Consider the following 25,336-nt stretch of genomic DNA (forward strand, 5'->3'; position numbering starts at 1 on the left):
ACTTGAAGAACTTCAGTATCTAGATAGACAAATTTGTCATCATCTTCAAGACAATTAGCTTTTAGCTGAACAACTAATTCTAAGATTGAGAAAAGCATACAACGACCTTACGAGACTCATAGCCTATATCATCGAGCGCAATAAACAATTCAACGGACAAACATTGTAGTAAAGTGGTTCAACCTTACAGGTTAAGGTACGACATACAACCATTTCATTACAAGGTTTAAAGTGTATAGTGGATTTTTTAGCCTAAAAAAGCATATGTTCCTATTTTTCATACGAATTTTATCTCCATTCCTACACGCGACCTAGACTTGAAAACGTAATTCCCAGCCTAAAACACAACAACAACTATGCTGCCCTCTGGTTGCATGATCTAAAAAGGTTTTTAAGTTCATACGAAGTAGGGTCTACGTATAAAACATCTAACGAAGTCACAGAAATTCGGACGCATACACCTCCTTAAAAGGAACATTTACATTACCGGTGGAATAAACGTAATTCATATGTCGACAAACATCAATTGAATAACATTCGTATAAAAATTATACCTGGCAGGCTAAATGTTCCCTAAATCTGTAATCGAAGAGCTCGCTGCTTGGTAGCGTCAGCTTTATGGGATAACAACTTGTGAGCCGTGGTTAGACCTCTTGCATATGATTTCCGACATTCATTTTTTAGAGATTATTAGGGACTATTTATAGAGATATTACGTTTATAAGATTATAATTTGTTACTTAGAAACTTGGTTTGCACCCAGATATCTTATAATCAATTTATATACAGAACGGTGAGATTAAATATAACTGTCTATGCTTCTATGGGTTCATGGACAATTCTAAAATTAGGAGTTTGGAAAAGTGTATTTGAGTAAAATTGTGATTTCCATTTGGCTTTATTCATATTGGTTCAAACTGAGCCCATTTTACTCTGTTTATTCAGGTGCTACGTTAATGGTTATTATAAACATACCTCTAAACTCTAAACATCTTGTACAGATGCAGTGGAAGATTTAAAATCTACGTCCTTGTTAATGTAAAATTTCTTAGGCATGAGTGATCCTGGTATCATGTATTCAGTTTGTTCAAAAAAAAAAAGAATTAAAAAGGGGATTCCCCTAACAAAATTCTGTCGAATTTATTGAATCAGTGATTTATTGGTACCAGTACCAGTATCGCAGCATAACGTTACGCTTGTATGATATCGGTAATCTTTATCCCCAGACGGAGGAAAGTATTTTGCACGACTTTAACCCGGTAATAATTTCCAAAAAATTAATTTTTAAAATTAATTTACAAAAAAATTTAAATAGCCTAGTACATGCATTCAGTCATACTTCGAAAAGAAAACAGAAATAAAAAACTTTCAGACTTTTACAGATGATTACAGAGAACTTCTTCTTTGGCGGGCTAGCTTAGATTTGAATGTATAGATTTAGCTTCCGGTGTTAACCAAATTTGTTTCTATCATGAAAGTTAATTTGGAAAAACATATCGGCCAAAAACTAAAATTTGTATAGACCTGTTACATATGTTATTAATTGTCATGGTATGTCGAATTAGCAGAAAGTATTAGAAGTAAATTGTAAAATGACATCTGTTGTTTAAAGCATAAAAAATAACTTTGATTAAGTAAGTGAAGTATCAGTTCATGATTTAAATTGCAGGCAACCAAAAAACAACCCCATGAAAACATTAGAAAAAAAAGCTGAAGAACAGAATTCATCTTCCAAATATCTCAAATAAAGACAGAATTCAATACTCGACATTTGTATCAGATTCTTGGGCATGAAAGAAGATAGTAGTATAGGCCTAGTTTGATGTTTATGACTACACAGTTAGAGCTGCATTAAATTTGAAAAGAGAAAAAGGAATGCTGGCTAAAATGGAATATGAATGTATAAGTTTAATTAAACAGTGTACAGTAGAAAAAGTTATTAAGTTTTACAAAGAAGCAGAATTTTTAAGACACATGCCAGGAGCAAAACAAGCAGCGAGCATCAGTTGAAATGAACGTGAACAAAAGCGCCTTCTTTTCGCTAACATTTGTAAAATGTATATATCATTTAGAGCAGATACCCAATTTATAAGTTGGCTTCTCTAAATTTTGTAAATTGTGTCCAAAATGCTGTGTAAGAGCATCTTCTTTGGGCACTCATCAATTTTGTGTTTAGTTTCAGTGGAAAAGATATGGAGTAGATTTAATTACATAAACCAGACTGGCTGATGAATTCACTGAAGTTTTTAGCCACCAAATTGATCAACTCACTATAGGTATTCATATATTGCAAAAGCACAAGCAAATTTTTTAAAACTAACTAAACAAGAAATGAATTCCTTCACTGCAACCATACTATTGGATTTTGCTGAAAATTTTAATTTCTTTATTCAGGATGACATTCAAAGCAGACATTGGAACATTAACCAGTGCACTTTACACCCAGTTGTAATATATTACAAAAGAGCAGACAATGATTTTGAGATAAAAAACAATCAATATGTTTCATACCAGATGACTTAATATATACAGTCGAAATCGGTTAATCGCATATATCGGTTAATCGCATAGCATTGCATAATCCCAAACCATTCCCATTCACTTGTGAAGAAAATTCAACGGTTAATCGCATAACGGTTAATCGCATAAATCAGTTAATCGAATAGAAATTCTGGATTGATTTGTAGACTTGTATCACTTAACCGCATATTTCCTTTGATGAAGTGTTAAGTGGCACGTAAATGATTTGAACAATAAAGTGAAACTTCACGAAAAAAGGCCTTCTCTACAGTGATTATGAACCACAAAACTACGTTTCATTTAGGGATTGTTACATCGCAATAGGACAACAAGACTAATTGTTGTCAAAAGGATTGTTACGTCGCAAAGCGCAAACCACTGCAGAAACATAGCATACCTGTACAGTACTGTACTGTAGCCTACGTATACGGTACGATATAAAATGCCAGGAAGTAGTCAGCCAGCAAAGCGAAAAGAGTTATGTCTGTCCGATAGAATCCTTGTTATTGAAAAATTGAAAATTGATTTTCGTTTTTGTTTCGTGTTTTTTTTGTTTGTTTTTTTCGTTTTTTCACGTGTCGAAATAAAAAGAAGGAAACTCACTTGTTGCGTCATAATGCAAGAATGCGTGCGCCGGTGTTTAAAAAAGAGAATAGCGGAGAAAATGTAGGAAACGCATACATCGGTTAATCGCATACATCGGTTAATTGCATAAAAAAGCTTGGCAAATTGACTATGCGATTAACCGATTTCGTCTGTAACACCAGTTTTGTCTATGAAGTTCAAAAACAAACAACAATTTTTTTCTTAAGTAGAGCCTACCTTTCATTAAAACCTGCTCATATTTCTTTGATGGTTGTGCAGCCCGGTATAAAAACTACAAAAATTTTATGAACTTCTGTATGCACCAGAACTATTTCATTTTGGATACCGATTGGTCATTTTTTTCTATTTCACATAGAAAATCGACATGTGATGATATTGGTGATACTGTGAAAAGATTGGTAACTCGTAATAAGCTTGCAAAGATCATTTGTTGATCAGATCTTAGATGTTGAGACCATGATAAGATATTGCTCAACTGCTATCGAGCAGATCAAATTCTGTTTTATTTCAAAGGAAACAATGCATAATATTCATTTATTTTTAGCAGAATGCTTTTCTATAGCAAACAATCGAATGCCGAACAATCCTTGGTATTTGGAGTTTCCAGCATTTCGGACCACAAGATAGGTTACAAGTGTATTAATAAAGATTGATTTTTCAGGAGTATTTTCAGTTGTTTGATGGTTATAACTTGCAGTAAAATCAGTTAGATCTATGGAGTACATTGCATGCAAATATGATGCTTTGTAGTGGATTGGGATGGCAACAAATATCGATGGTCAAACAGAGACATCGATGGCAAAAATAGTCAGTATCAGTTAGTATCAGTCAGTATTATGTGAGTATGTCAGAAATCTTACACCAATGAAAAAATGAAGTTTCAACACTGATTTTCGCAGTTTGAGGGAAGTTTAAAAAATAAGTAACACCATGTAAATTTGTCTTCTAGTACTTGTATTTAGTTAATATGTACTTAGTAATATTTTCTTGTATATTAATAATTTTTATGATGACTTTAGACAAGATAGCAGTCATGTTCCGTTATACCAATTGTTGTAAGTACCACTTGATTTGGTTGAATGAATGTGAGTTTGTGACTGTAAATTCAATTGTTTTTAACATCAAGTAGTTATTATGAAGTGGTTAAAATGATACTGGAAGATACTTACTTTAATTACATTTCTTGAAAACACAGGTTTTTTGAAATACACTAGCAATATTTATTAAAGGATTGTACAATGCTTGTTATAGAGTCGGGAGCGAGGGAATTACATCAAATGTTATTTGCTTTCGATTAATCATGAATTTTTATTTTTGGTTATTTTAATTGAGCTTGTTTCAAGGAAAAAAACTAATATTTTTACCTGTGAGTGAACAAATTCATTCTGTCATTTTATTTTTTTGTCATTGTTGTGGTGGGGACAAAAAATTTTTACATGAAAACATATTTTGCCAATCTACCTTATATAAATATATAAGAAGGCCTTTCTGCGTGAGAAGTCATTCTATTTTAGGTGGAATGGTCTGTCTATTACATTGTACAGTGCTTCCTAGTTCAACTTACATGACGTTCTTGATAGATTGTTTTGTGTTGTAACTCAAAAATACAATAGTGATGGATGACAATGCGTAAATCTATCAATTCATTCACCTTTTGAGAAATGAAGCGTCGCAATAATGGGTGATGTTAAAAAAACATAACGAAATTAGTTTTAGCGATATTTGAAAATTTGTTGACAGCTTTTAAACAACATCAATAACAAATGTTGCGCGGTCGTAGTATCAATTGAAACGTCTGAAGTATTTTTTGCTCTTGGTATTCATTCTTTGTAGCAATTGCAAAGCTATGAATGTGTCGTATTTTACCATTGTAGCATTACTCAACCTGTTGGTGATGATGAACAGTCAGTTTGGCAGTAGACCAATACAAAATGGCTGATAAACTTTTTCTCTTGCTTTGACTATTTTGAGAAATTTGTTTTCATTTACAATTTAAATAAAAGTATGCATTTTGTTTTTCTAGGGACAATTTGGAAAAGCAGGCCAGGTCACTTCATAAAACACATTGTGATAATGCTTTACATATCTATACAACAACGATAATGTTGTGCCAATCTTTCACTCTGTCCCACCTTTTCTATTTTCTTTTGAAAAATCAATGCCTATGCCCATATCTAATGCGGGTTACAAACTTACAATACTGGTTTAGCTTGGCTGCTTGTGATATGAGGTTGTCTGAAGGATGGAGATTATATATGGTATTTTATTTAACTCTAAGATCTTGTTTATTAACTAAGTTTTTTTCTAATACGCAGTTTTGAGATGGTTTTTCTTGTTATTGTTTGATGAAGGTGATATCACTTAATACCACCTACGTGGTTTCTTTACAGACATTCTACATGAAAAGACCTTTCATTTGATACCTTACTTGAAAAAATTGAGTCATGTAAATTTGAGTAATTTAATCTCAAAATTGGTTTAAGGTGGAAGTAAGTGAAAAAGCTATCCAAAGAACTTGGTTTCAAGTCTTATCTCCAAACATAACCAAAGTTATTACACTTTTAGTGTTACTGCCTGAAAAAGCACTGCTCGTCATTTTTAAAATACTATAACTTCAAAACCGCTTGTCCAATTTTAATAAAAAAGTTTTGCTGTGCTTAGAATTAGATTTTCTTTAACTTTTAAGCTCAGCAAAATATGAGACTTTTGGTTACACGGTTAGTTGATTTGGTATGGCATGACCTCCCTCGAAAGCTGCCCAGTCTTTACCTTCATCGCATGTACGGAAGTGTAAATGCCCAAAGGTTAATTTAATATTGCTGGCGCATTTCAATCACTTTGTGTATTGTTTGGAACATAATAAAATAGATTGTCTCTAGCTGTTTGCATTTTTGCAGAGAATAGTTGATTGAAAGCTGTGACTTAAGCTTTTAATTAAGTTCAACAGAAAGACAATCACCAATTTTGTTATGTTAAATGAAAAGCGAACGACAAGGATTAGCTTAGTGTTACGTATAGTTTCACAATAGCAATAAGTTGCTTTCTCAAGTGTTTCTTTTCAGCGTTATTATGATACTCTCACAATCTTTGTATCGGCTCTCAATGTTAGATTACTTTTCATTGACAGAATACAATCTTCTAGCACAGGGGTCACCAAACTTTTTTCTGTGAGGGCCAGATTGCTGCGAGATTAACAACTGCGGGCCGGATGCAAATTGCGAAAAGATATACAACTATTTAGAATCTCCATTGACTTGAATTGAGCACAATAAATAACAAAGTCAGCGGTGGAATAGCAAAGTTGTGATGAAAATGGAAAGGTTGCTGGAAAAGTTATCCCTTGCTGTGATACACTACAGGGCATCGTGCTCTTGCAACATTGCATCTTTCCAAATTTGGCATAGGCTGTCCCCATTTGTGGTGGCCTAATGATAAGAAAACAGAACTCCAAAAGCTACCGGCGGTCAAGTACGAGTGACCATTTCATTTTCAGCAAATTGTTGAGTGAATATATCTCTTTGGCACTGCAAACTACGCTTCATTGATTGAAACTTTTCAGTACGTACATTCCCCTTTAACTTCGAATATTTTGGCAGATGCTTGGTTTCATAGTGTCGACGAAGATTATACTCTTTCAGAACAGCAACACTTTCGTTACATATCAGGCAACTAGCTGCACCATTATTGGCTTCCACAAAAAAATACTCTTCTTCCCATTTTTCTTTAAACACCCGACACTCAGAATCTACTTTTCTTTTTTTAGTAGTCATTTTAAAGAGTAAAGTATACAACACAACCTAAAAGTTAATTATTTAGCACTGGTACTGTCCAAATCCTTCTGCTTATGATGTCTAGTATGGCTGGTATGATTTGCCTAAACAGAGATATCGCACTGATGAAACATTGGTGTTTTGAGCAACAAAATTTGTGATATCATGAGAAGAAACAATGTGGAAAAATCATTAGCAGGTTGCATGTAGCTCAACAGCGACGTCAGTTCTTTACAAAAAGTTTGGTAACTTTTTTTCTTTAACAGTTGTAGGGCAGCTGTTATTTCCACATGACGTGGCGGGCCGGTTCCGGCCCGCGAGCCGTAGTTTGGTGACCTCTGTTCTAGCATATCTGTAGTATGATTAAGTGACATTATTAATGGCATTGTTACTTCGTAATATCTAAGTGATCAAATCGAATTGTTATGGTAACAATTGGCACTTTATTATATCTGAACACATCTATAGTTTTATATGCCATATTTATTTTAATTGCAAATATTTATCTATCCATTATGTTGCATTTGAAGTACAGATGATTACTATTGTATTAAAACTATTTTACTTTTATTTCAGAACTGTAACTGTAAAAACATCTAAGAACAAAAATGAAACTTGCACATTTGGCTTTTCTGTTTTGTTTAATTCAATTTGTGTTTTCTGATGACAGTTCTGAAATACCAACACCAGATGCAACAGCTGACGATCTTTATGCCTATTCTGGTGATGATTTCAGGGGAAATGTTCCCAAGAAAACACATTTTATAATGTTTTTTGCACCATGGTATGTTTTATTTTTCTTTATTGATTTTGAAAGCTTAATACCAAATATAACATGAATGAAAGCGTTTTACACAAAAAGGTGAAATGATTTAAAGAAAACCAGCCAATTATTAGCAGAGGTCAAAAACCTGCTCTAAATCAGGAAGTTCATGAGTTAGTGCAATGTATTGGAAAGCTTTGCAATCTCGGGTTTAGCCCATCCTTTGCGCAGTTATTCTATGGTGCAAGAGATATGTGCGTGACCGCAATATAGTCACCCAGTTCAAGGACAATTTGCCAGGTAGACTGTGGGTAAACTTGTTTATGCAGCAAAACAGAATCTCGCTGCAGAGGGACAAACTTCATTAGCGCAGCACGAAAGTCAGCTATCTTGAGTCCTTAACATTTTTTTACGAATGCATCGACAAAATAATAAAAGAAAAGAAAAAAATCGTGGACCGGAGCAAATGTGGAACAATGATGAGAGTGGTTTTCCCAGTGATCCACAAAAGTGCTAAGTAGTGAGCGTTTGTGGGCAAACAGCTTATAATGTGACATGCGGAACAGGTCGTGACTGCACAAGTACGCTAGCAGTTTGCATTGCAGCAGGAAAAATTCTGGATCCTTTGGTGATTTTTGCCGGAAAGAGTCGTCAGAACAAATGCTTTGCCTGACACATTTTATGGCATCAGTGAAAACGATTGGATGACCACAGAAATATTTTACAAATGGTTTGAAAGGTTTTCCTACCAGGTGAAAGACAGACCACTCTTCATTTTTGATGACCATTTAACTCACGTTTCAATTGATATGGTACAAAAAGCAATAGAAGAGCATATTAATCTGGTGAAGTTGCCACCTCACGTCACAGATAAATTACAGCCTTTGGATGTAGCTTGCTATGGGAGTGGGAGAGTATGCTAAACGGGTGGATAAACATTTGGGGACCCAAAGTTCCACTTCGCAAAAGCCTTTTTGTGTGTAAATTATGCGAGATTCAGAGAAATGGTTTGTCCAAACAGAACGTCAAAGCTGGGTTTCAGGCTACAGGAATATTTCCATTGGATCCTTCCATTGGATCAGACTTTACCCTTGTCTTATGAAAAGACACCATGCATGGGTGAAAGACGCCAAACCTTCTTGCTCTGTCAACACCAAAGAAACCTGCTTCTCTGCATCAAGCGCCAAAGAAAATATAGACACCTCTTGGCCTATAGCCACTTCTTCTCCATCAACTTCACACTCTGTTTCTGCACTTCCGTCCACATCGTCATCAACCGAACCCAGATGCAGTGTCTGTACTAATCTTGGTTCAAAACCAGCACCTGTTTTTGGTAAAGAATGGATTATTACAGAAAACAATTCAACTTGTACTTGTACCAAGCGATTACCTACATCTTAGAGAAGGATTAGCATCTTCAAATCTTGAGTTTTTATATGGTGAAAAAGGACGGTGTTCACTGTTTACGATAAACTTGGATTACTTTTTTTTCACGGCTATTTGTCACCAATTAAAGTAGGCAGTTCCCTTTTTTGAAATCGTTTTACCTTATTTGTCCAAAGCACTAAGTGAGATGATGTGATGATAGTGTGATGAAGAAGATGTTGTGATGATAGTGAGCATAATTGTTTTTAAAATTCAAGGTGAAATTTGTAAGTATCTGTAACTTTCCTATCTCCTTTGGCAACCTAGATTTTAATAAACATTACCGATATGATTTACGTGATGTTGACTGATAGGTGACAATATCTACTAATTGGTATATATATCCAGTCAGGTTCTAGAATCTAGATACTAGAATGAAAATTAATTTATCTTCCATGATCAACGTTGTTTCCTCAAATGCTTGCTGCAGCTGTGCGTAACCAGTCAACAATCTACTTTTTACTTTAAGGTGCGGACACTGCAAAAAGTTGAAACCTGTGTGGGAAAAGTTATCAAAGGAAATCAATGATGATGAAAACAGTGATGTGACTGTCATTAAGGTTGTATAAATATTATGTATTTGTCGTTTGAGCACCACTAAAAAGCTAACTAGCACAACAAAATTTTGATGTTCGCACCCCCCAAATATGTTTTATGATGGGCATTAACTGTGAATACAAGACAAAGAAATATTTATGGGAATTACCAGTCATAATTCTTATGTAACATTTTAGCAATAAAGTCAACCTAAAATATAAATTAACTATAAAGCTCCAAGAAAATTTCGTAAGTAACAAATTCCATTAAGATAGAAGTTATAAAAGATTGCAACACAAACTTGGTATGACAGGGATATAGGTTTGTAAAATGTTGTATCAAATAAAAATATCAAAAGAAAATTAAGTACAGTTTTAGATTTTTACTTATTACATACGAAATTATTTACTTAATACGCTACGGTAGGTAAGCCCATTTGATTACTGGTAAAAGAAAATTTATACTGATAAGGATGAATAACCAGATGAGGATTTGAAACCAAAGTTCTTATTATAAGTTCAGTTCTTACTAAAACATTTTGCTATCAACTTCTTTGGTGCAGGTGTTGTATTGCACATGTTGTCATTACCATTACAATTAAAGGATATGAGACAACAGGCATAATGTTGGAAAATTGGTCAGATCAAAAACTGAATGCATAAATGCATGATATTTAGAAAAATCCACAACTAAAGCTATATTTCAACTGTTTCAAAACACTCTGTTAATGGCTATACCGGACTTAAATATTTTAAGGTGGATTGTACTAAAGAAACGAAACTTTGCTCTGATGAAGGCGTAGCTGGATATCCCACGTGAGTTGCAAGTAATCCATATTACCTGCATATTATCTGTTTTGGGTAGTGCTGCACATATCTCTCACTAATAAATAATTATCAAGCTTTCATAATTTCTTAACATAACTAGTGTTATAAACGTTCGTCACAAATTACATTGTTCAATTACATCTACACAAAGCGTCACTTCCTTCCTCTTTAACCTGTTTGCATTCAGAATGTAACTCATTCGAAGTGTGTGTGATATCTGTACACAGCTCCTGACCCACATTGACTTTTTTCGAAACCGGAAAGAAACATTAGCGTTGTGAATTGATAAATGTCTTCGATAAAAACTATTGCTCGATTGAATAAGCAAGGATAATCACCAGCGGTATGAATGCATTTAGTCATGCATCTTAATTATTGCAGTAAAATTATACGGCACAGTCGCACTCACAACTGGTAGAACTTGTAGCTTTGTTGTCACGATGTTCTTTTTACTGTAAATCACATATATATATGGAAAATAAGACAGTGACACCGTGAAAGTGATATCATACTACCATGAGACCATGAGAAATAATATTTGAAAATTTGGTCACACACTGCGTCATTAAACATGCACATTCAGCAATTAAGTTTGGTAAAATAGTTGTTTGTAAAAGAAGTCTGATTGATAGCAGTTTAACGTTAGTAGATAATTTACATTGCCGCTAATATATAACATAAAACAAGGATCGTAGTTTAGATGTAAAATTGTTTCATTGCAGTTGTCAATTTTTTTTTGTGAAATTCTTATGGCTCCCGTGAAAGAGTTGTAAATCATGCAGTACTGCAATATCACTCAATATCATTACTTACCCTGAAACCACATGTTCAACTGAGTGTCATGTAAATGCTTTAATTATTTTTCATCTTATGTACAACACTAATGTTGAGTAATATATTGTATATGCAGTGGAAGACTGAAAGTTAACTCGATTTTGCTTGACATGAAAATTTGCAACCTCGACCGACTTGCAACAATTTGCAGTAACTAATTTAGCGATGGTCGGATAATTCAAAGTAATTTAATCAGTCTCCCCAGCTTCAAGTTAACAGATTTTCACTGTATGTATAAAGCTTAATACATGTGCATGAGGTTTCATGAAACAACAGCCACAATGAATGAAGTTTTTATTTTTATATGCTCTGCTTTATATAACGGTTTATTAACCAATTTAAAACGTGATTTTGCAGATTAAAACTCTACATTCCGGACAAAGATCCTGTCAGGTACACTGGAGGACGAGATATAGAATCTTTGAAAAAGTTTATAACATCAAGTATCAACCCGTCGGATGATGCAGACATTGCTGAACATAAGGATGGCCTGTTTGACCTAACAGATGAAAGTTTTAATGAACATATTGAAAAAGGATCTCACTTCATTAAGTTTTATGCTCCATGGTGTGGTCACTGTCGTAGACTAGAGCCTGCTTGGTTGGAATTGGCAAAAGCTCATATTCCTTCTGATGATGACACAAGCAGCGTAAAAATTGCTCGGGTACATCAAGACATTTTTTAGGCTAAGCTATATTTTAATGTTTCCTTATAAAAATTTGATTTTGAAAACGTATGTTTTTGTAGGTGGACTGCACTGCTCATAAAACGATTTGTACAGAGCATAAAATCCAAGGTTATCCAACATTGCTTTGGTTTGAAGAAGGCAGAATGACTAAAAAATATCAGGTTTAGTGGGCTTATACCTTTCTTTCTTGTATTTGTTAGCATTTAATTGGGATTATAAAGGTGGACGTGTATGCAGCTGTCTAAAGCAGTGATTCTCAACCTTTACCACCAACTTCTCAACTTAAAAAATCTCCTGATATTAAGAAAATTACCCAAAATCTCTGAAAGAGTGTAGCCATTTCCTTGCCAACAATGTCATGTCTTCACAGCTTCACATATATTATCACAGGAAGGCTTACATTAAGGATGCCTCAACAGAGATGCTGGTTTTATGGAACTTTTTAAATAATGTTTTATTAAAGCCTTTTAATTTTAGCTCGTTTCTGTGCTATGGTTTATTACATCATGTAGTCCATTAATTAAGTATCATTACCATGATTCATTTTCAGTATGATATAACTTTACTATATGTTTTATTGTCTGAAATTGTCCTGCCATCTTTCAGTTACACCTGGTAAACCAAGCTCAAGCTTGTAAAAAGCTCATTTTAACAAACAGAACTTAACTTACAAAGTTGAAACAAATTTGCCATCATCAGAGATTTACATGCTTTATCTAATTTACAAGTATATCTTGCATTTACAACTGTAGTTACGATACCTGTAAGAAAGCATGATAAGTTTCATCATTATAAATTTTGTTCTGTTTGCCCTCATGTGTAGAGTTCAAGAAGCATTGAAAGCTTTGAGAGTTTTATAAAGGAGATGTCTGGAGAAAAAACTGAACCTAAGCTAGTTGACAATGTGAAGAAACCAACCCCAAAACCAGTGGTTGCATTCCAAGACAAACAAGACGAACAGGTAAAGGTTGCTTAAAATTTTTTTTTTGTGTACATCATTATACTTACAAACTAAAGTATTGTATAACAATGTTATTTCAGGAAGATGATCAGTCATTACTTCATCTAGATGAAAGTAATTTTGACTTCAACACAGCAGTGGACGTGACTTTTGTGAAATTTTATGCTCCCTGGTGTGGTTTTTGTCAACGCTTAGCACCTATATGGGAGGAGCTGGCAAATGAAGATTTTTCATTAGTGAAACTGGGAGTGAAAATCGCTAAAGTGGATTGCACTGAAAACAACGCTTTGTGCAAGAAATATGAGGTAGAGGTTGGAGATAAAGTTAACAAAATATATTATTTTGGGCATATTTTATTATTAAAACAGTTTCTATATCCTGGCCAATTTTTTCTACCAGGTTAAAGGTTATCCGACTTTGCTGCTCTTCAAAGATGGGAATGTAATTGAGAAATACTCTGGTAGTAGAACCAAAGATGATTTGAAGCAATTTGTCTTGAAGCATGCAGAGCAACAAGCAGAACAGCAGACAAAAGAGGAACTCTAAAAGTTTCCCGATAGATTAAGTATCACAAAAGCACGTTCAGTTGTATCAACAAATTAAGATGAAAATCAGTTAATGTTAATTAGTTTATGATGAGACCGATTTTTGTATGGTCTTCATTATAATTGGAATGTTTGGTGCCAAATAAGAAAATGGACTATTGTATTGCTTTTTTTAAATCAAAGGATGGTGCATGGTATAATAATACACAATATATTTGTAGTACATTTTGCCAAATTAGTATGATATTTAGTCAATTTATATAAGTTGATGTGCAATGTAAAGAAATTTTTGTGTAACCTTTTGAAGAATTGTTTTCGGTATTGCATGTAAAAATCTCAGACATGGATGCAACCAATTGTGAGTCTTGTGTTTCCCCAATCCAATGCGACTTCTTACGATACCATTCCTCAATAAGCTCAGTCTGAAGATTTGTATTAGAGGTTTAATATTTTACTTTCCATTAATTTTTAAAAACGGCTGCCGTTGAATATTTGAAGCAATTAAATTATTTAAGATTAGTCCCAGACTTGAAAATCAGTACATCCCAAGCGGCATTTGTAACTCTATTAATTTATGAATGGAGAGCTGCACGGCACTGTTATATAGTATACAATAAAGTACCGTATTTTACGGACGATAAGGCGCAATTTAAATCCTTTTTTTCTCTCATAAATTGATCGTGCGCCTTATAAGCCGGTGCGCCTAATGTATGGATCATAACCCGTATGCGCATGCGCTCAACGTATTTTAATGAGCTTTATACGGTAACCCATGCTCCTTATAATCGGGTGCGCCTTATGTATGAACAAAAAACTAATTAAAGCAATTTATTGACAGTGCGCCTTATGGTCCGTAAAATACGGTATATGATTAGAAATACTGTTGCACAAATACAAAGAAAACGAAAATGTCTGTCTAACTATTGGTTCATGGTTGGAAATGATGCTCAAGCATCACAAGCTTTGTTGCATTCCACCCTTGCTGTGTAACTGTTAGTATATGTTATACAATGACTCTTTAGTATGTTCATGCAAAAAGGCAAGCAAGGCGATCATCATGGTTTCAAAAATGCAGCCCATTTACAAATGTTTCGCAATCACATAGTATGTTATTCTTATTTTTTTTATCTTTAAAAGTCTGAGAGTGCCCATCAACTTAAGGGCAATCTACTATAAAATTATATTGTTCTCATACCACATAGTGCTATGTGCAATTGTTCATACATGCTTATTTTTTCAGTTATTTAACATTCTTCGATACATGTATTGCAGTATTAAAATATTTCATCGTTTCATACTCTTTTTTTGGAATTTAAAATCACTGAAGCAAATCTAATAAACTTCTGATATGTGCCATAGTTGTCAATGTTGCAAAAAGTATACCCTCACAGAGAGCATGGAAGGACACAATGCAAGGGTTATATACAGTGGTTACTTTTTTAAAAATTTGCATGATACCTGTTGCAAGAAAGGCTTCATCATTGAAACTGGGAGCAGGTTACCATGTTCGGTATCAGAGTAAGAACAGTAGGTCTCTCAAAGGCAACACAAGGGAAATTATCACGTTAGCAGCGCTGGTAACTTTAACATTACTGTAGTGTGTATCCTCAGCTGAAGTTTTATTCTGTTGTATTTCTGGGTAGAAGTATGTTGAGTTGTGTGCATATTTTACAGGAGTAGATCTGTTAACCGCCATTTTTGGTGTATCTAAGAATGTTCAAAGTATTAACTTTTTTGGAATTTAGCAAGTGGTAGCAAAGTATTTCCAAATTAAGTATTAAATCAAAAATGTTTAGAAGAAAAGTGTTGTACAAATATTTTGCCTATTTAATGCACTAAAATTCCAATCACAAACTTTAAAGGGAAGAAGCTTTTCTACTGCTGATATGAACGAAAGACCAAATTCTATCACATGAAATTTTATTGTGGCGTTATTATAGGGATCGTCTCAATTAGACTCCTACTGTACCAATTTCAAAAGATGTTAAGTAATTGCGAAATTTTTTCACAGTGAAACAATTTCAGATGAAATTCAGGGTTCAGGCTACAGCAAATTGCTGGTTTAATTTTAACATTTGTTTAATCCAAACTTTGAAATATTGTTTGACCACTCAAACGATATAGCCCAAAGACTGAGAAATGCTATTAAAAAATTCAAACCATAGAATATCTCACAACAATAAGTTATATAAATCCAATCAGCATAACAATTTTCAATAAACTTTCGTGATGTTTCGGTTGGTTGCAAAAATATATAAATAACGATAACACTTGAGAATTTCAGTGTGTCATAAAAAAAAGGAAACAAACCATGAATTTCAATGTACAATAAACACGTGGAAAACAAAATAATTTAAAATAACCAAGAAAAAAATTTTGATCTAACACAGAAAGAATGAGTGCTATAAACTTTTGAGAAAAGCAAAATACTTTCTAGGCGCATTTTGTAAAGTTTCTAAAAGCTACTGTTATATCATATGTAAAAATAAAATCGTATTTATTTGATACAGAATTGAGTAGCTGATATGTTCTTGTTTAGCGACAGTAATATTGTAGTACAGTACACTGTTGAAGTGCTGTCTATCTAATGTCATGAAGCAACAACTGGTCAAAAATCATCATGTGGTGTTTTCCACTGCTTTGTCGTTGCCATTATATCCTAGTTTTTTCTTTTGATGTATTTTTTCCATCATGGCGCTATGATCAACACTAAACACTCCTGATGAAGACATTTTAGACTTCTTAGTCCCAGCTGTTGCCATTGTTGGTGCTAAACTTGTATCATCGGCTGAAATTAACAAAATAATTTCAAAATCAGAAAGGCTAATTGCATTATATTGCAAAAACAAAGTAGCTCCATGAAATCATTTATACCTAAATTTTGAGTTAGGTACTTTTCCTGAAGGCATGTATTACTGTACTACATTGATTTGCGGGAAACAGTTTAACGAGCTAATCTATACAAAAAGCTAAGAGAATAAAAATGTTAATTTAAAACTTACAAATAGAGTTGGATATAAGCTGAGCGCGTTCCTTTTTTAGAAGATTTTTTTTCAAATTAGAGGTAGAGCCACAGGCGCTCTTTTTTCTTAAGGTTACTTGCTTGTCATCCTTTTTTTGCACAAACAACGCCATGGACACACGTAATGGATAAAAGCGGTTGGATAAAACAAAATTTGAGTTTTTTACTCACATTGAGACTGATTTGCTACAAGGATTATATTATTCACTACTATTTTTACAACGAAAGCAATATATGCTTTGAAAGTTAATGATACAAAATTAATGAACATCAGCTAATTCTAAAACGTTCCTCATACTCTACTCCTTACTTGTGTTGGATTGACTGGATTTAACCTCCCCCTCCGCACCCATTTTTTGGCCAGCTGCATTATGTCACAAATGAGCAAATATATTCATCAAATAAAGTTTTGTCTAAATTTAATTTTCCCAACATTTAATATGCATTGCGTGTTTATTTCGTTTTAATAGTTTCAAACCGCAGTGAAGAATGTTATTTTTATTAACTAAAACTAATTGAAAGCCGTCTGCACACGTCGATGATTCAAAAAGGACTTGCTAAGGCTAACATATTTACGCAGTTGTCCATAATTGGGACATGGCCCACCTATAATGGACTAAGTTTTTAGGGGACGATAGGTGTTTCCACATCTTTTCGTTCATTGCTTTTTCCTCTGCCACTCATCATCGGCTACATTAAATTGCTATAGAACCAGTGCGGTACTGTACTGTATATTAAGTACGATACTATGATGTGAAAGCTCAAGACAGCATTGTTATAAAACAATAACCAAAGTCAAGAAAATAATTGGCTGATCGTGAAACACGACAGATTGCTTGTTATTCTGGTTATCAAGCATCAAGAGAATTTTTCTGAAGAGCCTACTCCCTAAAATGTAAAATAAGCATTCCAGATGCATACTGGTACGGAGTTGTTCACTGTTTGATGAAGTTGCAAAGGTAAAATAAGGTTATCCACAATGCCCAAAGTAGATGTTGAAAGAGAATGGTATTACCAAACTTATTGCGAAGTGAGTATGGCTACTGTGACTACCCAATACAAGCTTCGCTGAGACATATGCCAAGATTTGTTTGATAAAATGCAAGTGGTCAAGAAAGCACTAAAATTTCACTGATGTCACTAAACGTGGTGCTAAACCTACTACTACTGAATTGTATGGGTTGTTTCTAAATTTTTTTGGGACCATTCTATTTCAGCAGATTGGTGTAAAAATACCGTTCAGAAAACGTCAAAATCTCAAAACATTTTCAGAGAGTCTGTTGTTTACTCTCCCAAATAACATATTATGCTATCGCTAGCGTATTTAGCGAGGGGGCATAGCCATAGCCCCTCATGAACCTAACTTTTTAATCCATAAGTCTTTTTCTGTTGTCATTCTTTTTCGTTTATTGCATTCTCCTGTTTGCAACACATATTCACAAGATTTGAATGCAATCAGTTTTTGAAAATTTGCCAGAATGAAAGTATCTTTCAAATGTTTTGCTGAAAAGAGAGAGAGCAGCAAAACGAGCAAGCTTCATTATATAGAAGAGCGACGCGCTTTTTTCATCAAGGAGCAGGAGCGAGCTCAGCTCTGCTTACAAATCACACATAGTAAAATAATTAATTCAATAATACCTTGAGCGTTATCATCTATATTCCAATCCTCCATTTCTACTTGATCCATGTCAAAATCAAGAGAATCAAAAATATCTTTCAACTCTGATAATTTTTCTACATTTTGATCAATCTGGAAGAAAAATTTGGGCACTATTCCAAGCACATGGCTGTGTATGACTCTATGTCGAATCCTGGGTGCATAACTAAAAGGAAATAATTGAAATTGCCGTTTACATAATAAGTGAACTTCATTTAGCATAGTGACAACTAGGGTTAAGCTATCTGGATATCTATTAACTGAGGCAATTTTAGCTCTCTCATATCCAGATAAATTTTTTTGGTTTACCGAATAACAGAGGAGTGCCATTAATTGTTAATGCAATTTTATTCAATTTCAACAAGTTTGAAATTCCTTTGTTTTCAGATACGGGCAACCTACAACTGCGCAGTTAAGTTGTAGTAATAGAAATGATGATTGATTCCCTTTTATTCGCATCTTTTTGTCTACAAGACCTAAAATACTTGTTGAGAATCTGTTCCATTATAGCACAAATAATACACAAAGTGACTGAAATGCAAGCAGTAAAATTACAAGTTAACCTCCGCGCATTGACACTTTAGTATTAACATTTGCAGTGTAAGGTGAGATCTATGCAGTTTACAAAGGAATCAGCTGAAAAGTTTGAGATTGAGTGTACGCTTCTGAATTTATTAAATTTAAAAATAGACTGAAAGCACGAAATTAACATTTAGAATTTGTAAATTTTTCATATACATGTGTAATCTTTTTGTTACAAAACTGCATCATAGTTAGCTTATTATTATTCTCTTTTATTAGTAGTTCGAGAAAATGTTGCATTATCCTTACCATTTATAATCCGATTAACTGATTAGTTAAAAAACAAATATCCAGATCTATCCTTTAAACTTGTTTATAATTATTCATATCTGAACTAACCATAGTGACAATGGAACTTCAAATTTACTTTAAAAAAAATTTAGAATTTAATATATACACATAATATATCATACATATATATTTCAATTTTGTACAGACAAAGCCCAGAAGTGCAGAAGTGTGCAAAAGTTCTTTGTAAACACTTGGACTCTGAAACCATATTGTTTGTCACAGTGCTAAAGCTTGAACTGTTTCATTTATTTTTTGCCTTTAATTAGTATGGGTAACATAACCATTAGGGAACAGTAGCCAAGCATGTTCGATACTGGACAGTGAAAGGCTGCAATGTTAAAAGAAGATAAAAATTTTTTGCCATTGTGTCATTTCACATGGCAAAAGGTTAAGCTTCATCTGTGGTAAGTTCACATGACTTATTGGACATTACACTTGAAACAACCAGCATTTGTTTATTGCTTGGATTGACTCTGTTCTATGTGAGTTGTGCGCTCCACCTTTTTTATATTTCTGCCTGTTTGGTGTGAGTACTGGTAATGTCATGAAACAACAATACAAGTTGGATTACATGAGCAGCATAATCTAACTGTACACTTGGGACAGCTCGTGGGAAGCAATATCTGGAAAAAATCGCTCACTTTTCGTCACCCGTCATCTGCTATTAGTAATTAATCCCTGAGGTTACAAGAAAACAACATTTTTTTAGTTTGGAAAGTAGCAGTATAAATAACAAATAAAGCCTTGATTGAACACCAAAGATCCTAACAGACTTACAATCTTAGAGTTCTGCAAATGTCCATGTCCCGTTCAATCCCTTCACTTTCCCACTGGACAACGCAAACATGTTTACCCTTCATAACAGCAGATTTAAAACGAACTCCCAACTCAACTAACTCTTCTCCTGCTGCACCTGAGTCAATCGTGTTCTAAAAAATAAAAAATAAAAAACTACATTATAGGTCTTAAAAAAAAGTGAGCACCGAAAAATGTTGCTATAGTTCATACATTAGATGTCTCATTGTGTTTAGATTTCCTTTAGTCTTGACTGTCACAAGGAGGTGCAGAAGATGAGATAAACACTTTAATTCTTTTAGCATTTGGTGTCACACACCTTAATACGTAAAAGAAATACCTTAATCTTGTAAAAAATTATAACTTATGCCTTTCTCGACTGGGGCTTCTGAAAAGCAGTCTGCCTCGACTTTGTTTATTCAACTTCAAGTTTTTAAAGGCATTATTCATGTTCACCTTTCAACATCTATGAATAATTTTTGAACAAAGAAATGCTATTACTTTTTTGTGTTAATTGACTTGGTAAATTCACAAATGGTAAAATGTTGAAAGGAAACCTTAAATGTTAATTTTAAGCTATTTTTGAACCCATTGGTGAAATAAATGTCTTTAAAACATTTTGAACATCTTTGGGGTGGGGTTTGCCACTGGGGAATGCAAAATATTCATCTCTTCTGAAGAGTGACATAAGACTAAAAAGGTTGAGATCCATTGCTATAGGTTATTGCTCTGTTGACAATATGCAACCTGTCACTTTCAGCTTATTTTCGTATACTACCATTATTTCAATTGTATCACCAACGACGATTTCAAATAGTTTGGACTTTTGCTTGCTTTTAAATTAATGATCGATATTAATAAACATAAAGTTGCTAATACAATCATTTTTCAAAAGACAGTGAAATTGCTAACTCTACCATATCATGTGTTTTAAACAGATGTACCTGAAGTTCAGTAAGCATAAGACTTGAAATATTTCGGTCTCTGATAACAATATGTCGACCAACATCCACTTTCTTCTTATGCTTGTATTGTGATGTAGGAGATGAAAAAGTAATGGAAACATCTGACATTTTTTTCCAACGTCTTTCTCTCTCTACTAGCATTTTGGCTATGGTCTTTTCCACACTAAAACCAAAAATTTATCAAGAAGTTGAATACCTTTGAAAATACTTTACTTAATAATGACATAATCTAAATCGTTAAACCAGTGAAAATATCTTGAGATTTGTTTAACGCTGTATTGCCAACATGATATTTATAACAAAAAACATTAAGATTGGGGGTAAAATACAAGATTGTATGATGTGACATCACAGCATAACCATGAGCACAGAGCATGATATGATTCGTGTTCCAACAAATTCAGAAGTGCAGGCTGATGTGTATGAGTATAAGCTACTAAGCCAGTGGTTCTTAAACTGGGGGGCGCGCCCCCCTTGGGGGGCGTGTAACATTCATAAGGGGGGCGCAAGAGATCACAAACTGTCTATTATAATTTATATGAGCTATGTCTAAACATGCTTTCTTGATTTTCGCTATAGGTACATTTTTACTAAAATTTTAAAGTGTGTTCACGATGGAAATTGTATTTTTGAAATTTGGATTCTGAAATACGTCGATGGTTACGTCATAATATTTGGTGTCTCTCCGCATTGAAGCGTATTGTTTTCGTTTACTCATTCACGCACTCCTAGCTCGACTTGCTGTTCTCTTGTGTTCTCTTTTTGCGGTGACCTGTTTTTTTCTCACAGCGGGGGGCGGCATAACAAGAAAAACTTTTACAAATGTATCACTTGTAGAAATACTTAATTTACACTAAATGCACTTTCTTTAGTTTTACAATTATGATGTATATAGGAAGCCAGATGTTTTTGCTACTAACCTGTAAATATCCGATCAGTTTACGACGTATAATTTTCGAGTCATTAACGATTGAAAATTTATCGATTGAAAATTTGTGTGCAGTGTCCGGCCACACATAATAAAAATAGTAATGTCGCGCACCTGGTTTAAATAGGGTAAAACCAACGTCAGCCAATATTAAAACCGTAAAATGAAGTAAAACTTAATTCTAGTATTGATTTAATAACCTGGTATTTTAGTAATTAAACTAATTGTATTGACACAAAATGAGTGGAAAAAAGAGAAAGTATGACCAAAATTATCTGAAGTATGGCTTTATAGATACCACAGTGAACAGAAGAGTCGTACCGCAATGCGTGATATGCTTAGAAAAGCTAAGCAACGACGCTTTGAGACCAAGTCGTTTGCAGCGTCATCTTCATGAATATAAAGACAAAACCTAGGAATAGGAACAAACTTGACTGTGAAGCTGACCTAAGATGTGCATTATCTTCTACAAAGCCTCGAATTAAACGTTTGGTTTCCCAAAAACAACTACATCCTTCACATTAATGAAAGTTAATTGAAAATAAATTGTTGTTTTGTTTAATGCTTTTTTATTTTGCAATGAGGGGGGGCGCGAAATTTTTAGGTACCGTCAAGGGGGGCGTGTGCCAAAAAGTTTAAGAACCCCTGTACTAAGCATAAGTTAAAGTGAACCTGTGACAATTAATCCTAAGCTGTTAAATGTTGATATATTATTGAAATTGTAAATTGGGGCTGGGTTCACATCACCATTTCTGTTCTTTTGCACGATATCCCCTCTGTTGAAGAGAAATGTTCAATATCACAGAAATCCACCTATTTTTTCCTTCAACAACCATGGAACTGATGAATAGGGATTTTGGTATTTTTCTTCCCAATAGATTGGATAGAAGTAAACTCATAATAAGAAGAAGCTAAAGAAGATTCCAAATATATAAAACACACTTCACATTTATCACGCCTAACAAAATTTAGACTCTGCAAGTTTTTCATCCAGTTAAAATATTTCTTGCCATAGTTTAATACAAAACTCAAATGAATAACCATCATCATCATCATCATCATCATTACTCTGCAAACTACACACACCATCAAGAGCGCTTATATTTAGTCTGTATAACTGAAAAAGTTCCATTATACAGTTCCATTATCAACTGACATCGTTTATCGTTTTCCATTGAACAAGCAATAAGTTTAGTGATAATAGTTATACTAACTGATGGTTTATTAATGCACTTTTTGTCTGTTGCGACTCTTGTGAAATAAATAAAATAAGATGATGGCACTTAAACTTTTATTATATGTATCCTATATATAAATACCTTACATTTACATTGAATTTCTCTGATTTAAAAACGTTCTGCTCGCCATAAAACCACAGATAAAAAGAAATAAACAATTTTTTTCCTTTTCTGGATACAAGTGTTAGAAAACTATAGCCTACAAAAGTTTTGCAGTAGCATTACATGCCAGCAAAGTGATTATGTAATTTGTACAATAAATTGCATCAACTCCATCAGGAATAAACTTGCAGCCAGCACATGTGGCCCATGACATGTTTCTAGTTTCATGATCTTTTTGAAAATTTCATTTGGCAGTTTCTGAAATATCTGGCCTCCTTTCAATTCTATGATGTATGTAAGCTGAAATATTTTGCAATGTTCTTTTAGATGTTTACAACACATTGCTTAAAATAAATTGCTTGCTATGGGAAAAAAATAAATCTGCTGCAAATGTCTTTAGTGCTTAGGGGAGTCTAATACTAAGTCAAACTTCATGATGTCATAAATTAAAGGCCAACCTAATCAAAAATCAATACAGTTATCCAATAAAACAACAATTTAAATGTTTTTTTATTTGAATCTTACACATTTTTAAGTATTGTACTGTTCCTCAGGAGTCATACGCATCAAACAAAGTCGTTCCTTTGCTGTTAACTTTGAATAGAATTAATACGACAAACCCCTGTCACGATTATGTATCCAGAATGAGGCCTGTAAACATATCAATTTTATAGAGAGTAACTATTTCAATGAAAATAGGTCATGCAGCTCATAGTTAAAGATAGGCTGTTAGGTTAGGCGAATTGGTATGCAAAAACTTGATTTTAGTATTTAAGGTTTAATTGAAGTTAGATTTGGATTAAAATGAAGCTTTGAGTTAGGCTTAGGTTACTATGCTGTAAAATTTAAGTTATGTTAACAAAAAAAACTGTTAAAACAAGCTTTAAATGGATGATTTTACCAGTAAAATAGTGGTAGCCAATTTTATATGATGCCTGTATTAATATTTGTCGTCTAACCTACACTTGCAATATCAATATTCTTTTCAAACTTATTTAAGAATACGGGGATATTTTGTGGCCCCTTAGTTTTGTTTTATGGCAATGGCTGCAGAGTTGAGCAAGACTAATCACTATTGGCCACAAGCAATATTATTTTTTACAGAATGCATTAAAAATGTGACAAAAGAATTTACATGCACTACTTAAATGTGTTACTTTAAAGACTTTACATGATCGTAATCAATTACAGTACGAACAATAGCCCCTGGCACCGCGCTTTTTTCTCGATCTCTAATGGGTATGACCAGACCGGTGTACGAGCAGGCTGGCATCACGCACTGAGATAACTTTTGTGTACAGTCTTTTCAGTTTTAGTTAAGGATGTCCTTTAGTAAAGTTATAGTTAAGGATCTCCGCAAATAACACAATATAAAACTGTCATTTTTGATATGTTTTTTGCAATTTTATTTGTGCAAAAAAAAACAGGTTGATTTCTATTACTTAACAACGAAGAAACAACTTTAACCATGATTCTCATGCTCATCAGCTACTTTGATTTTACTTAAATTTGCACGTTGTTCATTAGACCCGGTCTGTATTTCATGGCAGGATTCGCCGAGATCTCAGGGGTGCTGACTTAAAAAACTTACTTAATTAATCTCTTTCCAGTATATTTCTAGACTAATATTTGTAACGCTTTGAAGGGGCCACATTAGACTATCATTCTTGCCAGCGTGTATTCCAAGACAGTTATACCGAAGATCTTGGACATGAGCAACAGTTTAAGACAATTCACCTCTTGGCGCAACCATGGCTAATTCACTTTGCTAGACAAAAAAGAGCACTGTGTATTTTATTTTTAGAAACTGCAATTGCACCCGCACCTTGGCAAGTCATTGACTGCTTGCAAAATGTGCGAGTCGGTATGGCTATGCCCAAGGAAAAGTTGCAAAAACAAAAGAGCAATAAAAGCTTGCTAATATTCTGAGTAGGCTACCAGTATCGATTGCAATAAAGAGCTAGTGCTGCTGAGTGGGGACCCTACTCTTTTCATTAAGTAGCGAGCCATGGTCTAGTATACAAGTGCACAACCAGAGGACGTCATAATTTTAGTAGCTGCGGTCTAATATACAAAGGCATCCTGTGATTGTGCACTTTTGTACATGACCCGTGAGCCGTTGTACATGCTAACGTCTGACATTTAATTGTGAATAACGATTACGTTACGACTACCCCAACCCCGCCTAGCTAGCCTACCATGAACAACAATTAGCTCATGGTCCTCGATAGATAGAGGATGGATATTAACATATGTTTATCATTCAAGTTTATCTTATCT

The 25,336-nt window shown here is 33.9% G+C and overlaps 2 protein-coding genes across 3 annotated transcripts; one reads left to right on the top strand and one right to left on the bottom strand.

Moving 5' to 3' along the window:
- Window positions 1–7,452: 7,452 nt before the first annotated feature.
- On the top strand, window positions 7,453–14,830 carry LOC143447588 (thioredoxin domain-containing protein 5-like). The gene is made up of 8 exons (XM_076947759.1): window positions 7,453–7,680; window positions 9,554–9,644; window positions 10,378–10,436; window positions 11,640–11,946; window positions 12,030–12,131; window positions 12,794–12,931; window positions 13,012–13,236; window positions 13,331–14,830. The coding sequence occupies exons 1-8, from the start codon at window positions 7,505–7,507 to the stop codon at window positions 13,475–13,477; spliced, it is 1,245 nt and encodes a 414-aa protein (XP_076803874.1). The 5' UTR covers window positions 7,453–7,504; the 3' UTR covers window positions 13,478–14,830.
- A 549-nt stretch (window positions 14,831–15,379) lies between these two features.
- Window positions 15,380–23,714, bottom strand: LOC143465502 (uncharacterized). Of its 2 annotated transcripts, none has more exons than XM_076963841.1 (5): window positions 23,582–23,714; window positions 20,768–20,951; window positions 19,806–19,957; window positions 18,137–18,321; window positions 15,380–16,264 (listed from the first exon to the last, which is right to left on the bottom strand). In XM_076963841.1, exons 2-5 carry the CDS (start codon window positions 20,927–20,929, stop codon window positions 16,095–16,097), a joined length of 669 nt encoding a protein of 222 aa, XP_076819956.1. In that variant the 5' UTR covers window positions 20,930–20,951; window positions 23,582–23,714; the 3' UTR covers window positions 15,380–16,094. The 2 variants fall into 2 exon arrangements, with proteins under 2 accessions (XP_076819956.1, XP_076819948.1); XM_076963833.1 differs by lacking the exon at window positions 23,582–23,714 and adding an exon at window positions 22,464–22,718.
- Between the last annotated feature and the right edge of the window lie 1,622 nt (window positions 23,715–25,336).

Source organism: Clavelina lepadiformis, chromosome 1 (genome assembly GCF_947623445.1).
Source record: "Clavelina lepadiformis chromosome 1, kaClaLepa1.1, whole genome shotgun sequence".
Classification (NCBI taxonomy): domain Eukaryota; kingdom Metazoa; phylum Chordata; class Ascidiacea; order Aplousobranchia; family Clavelinidae; genus Clavelina; species Clavelina lepadiformis.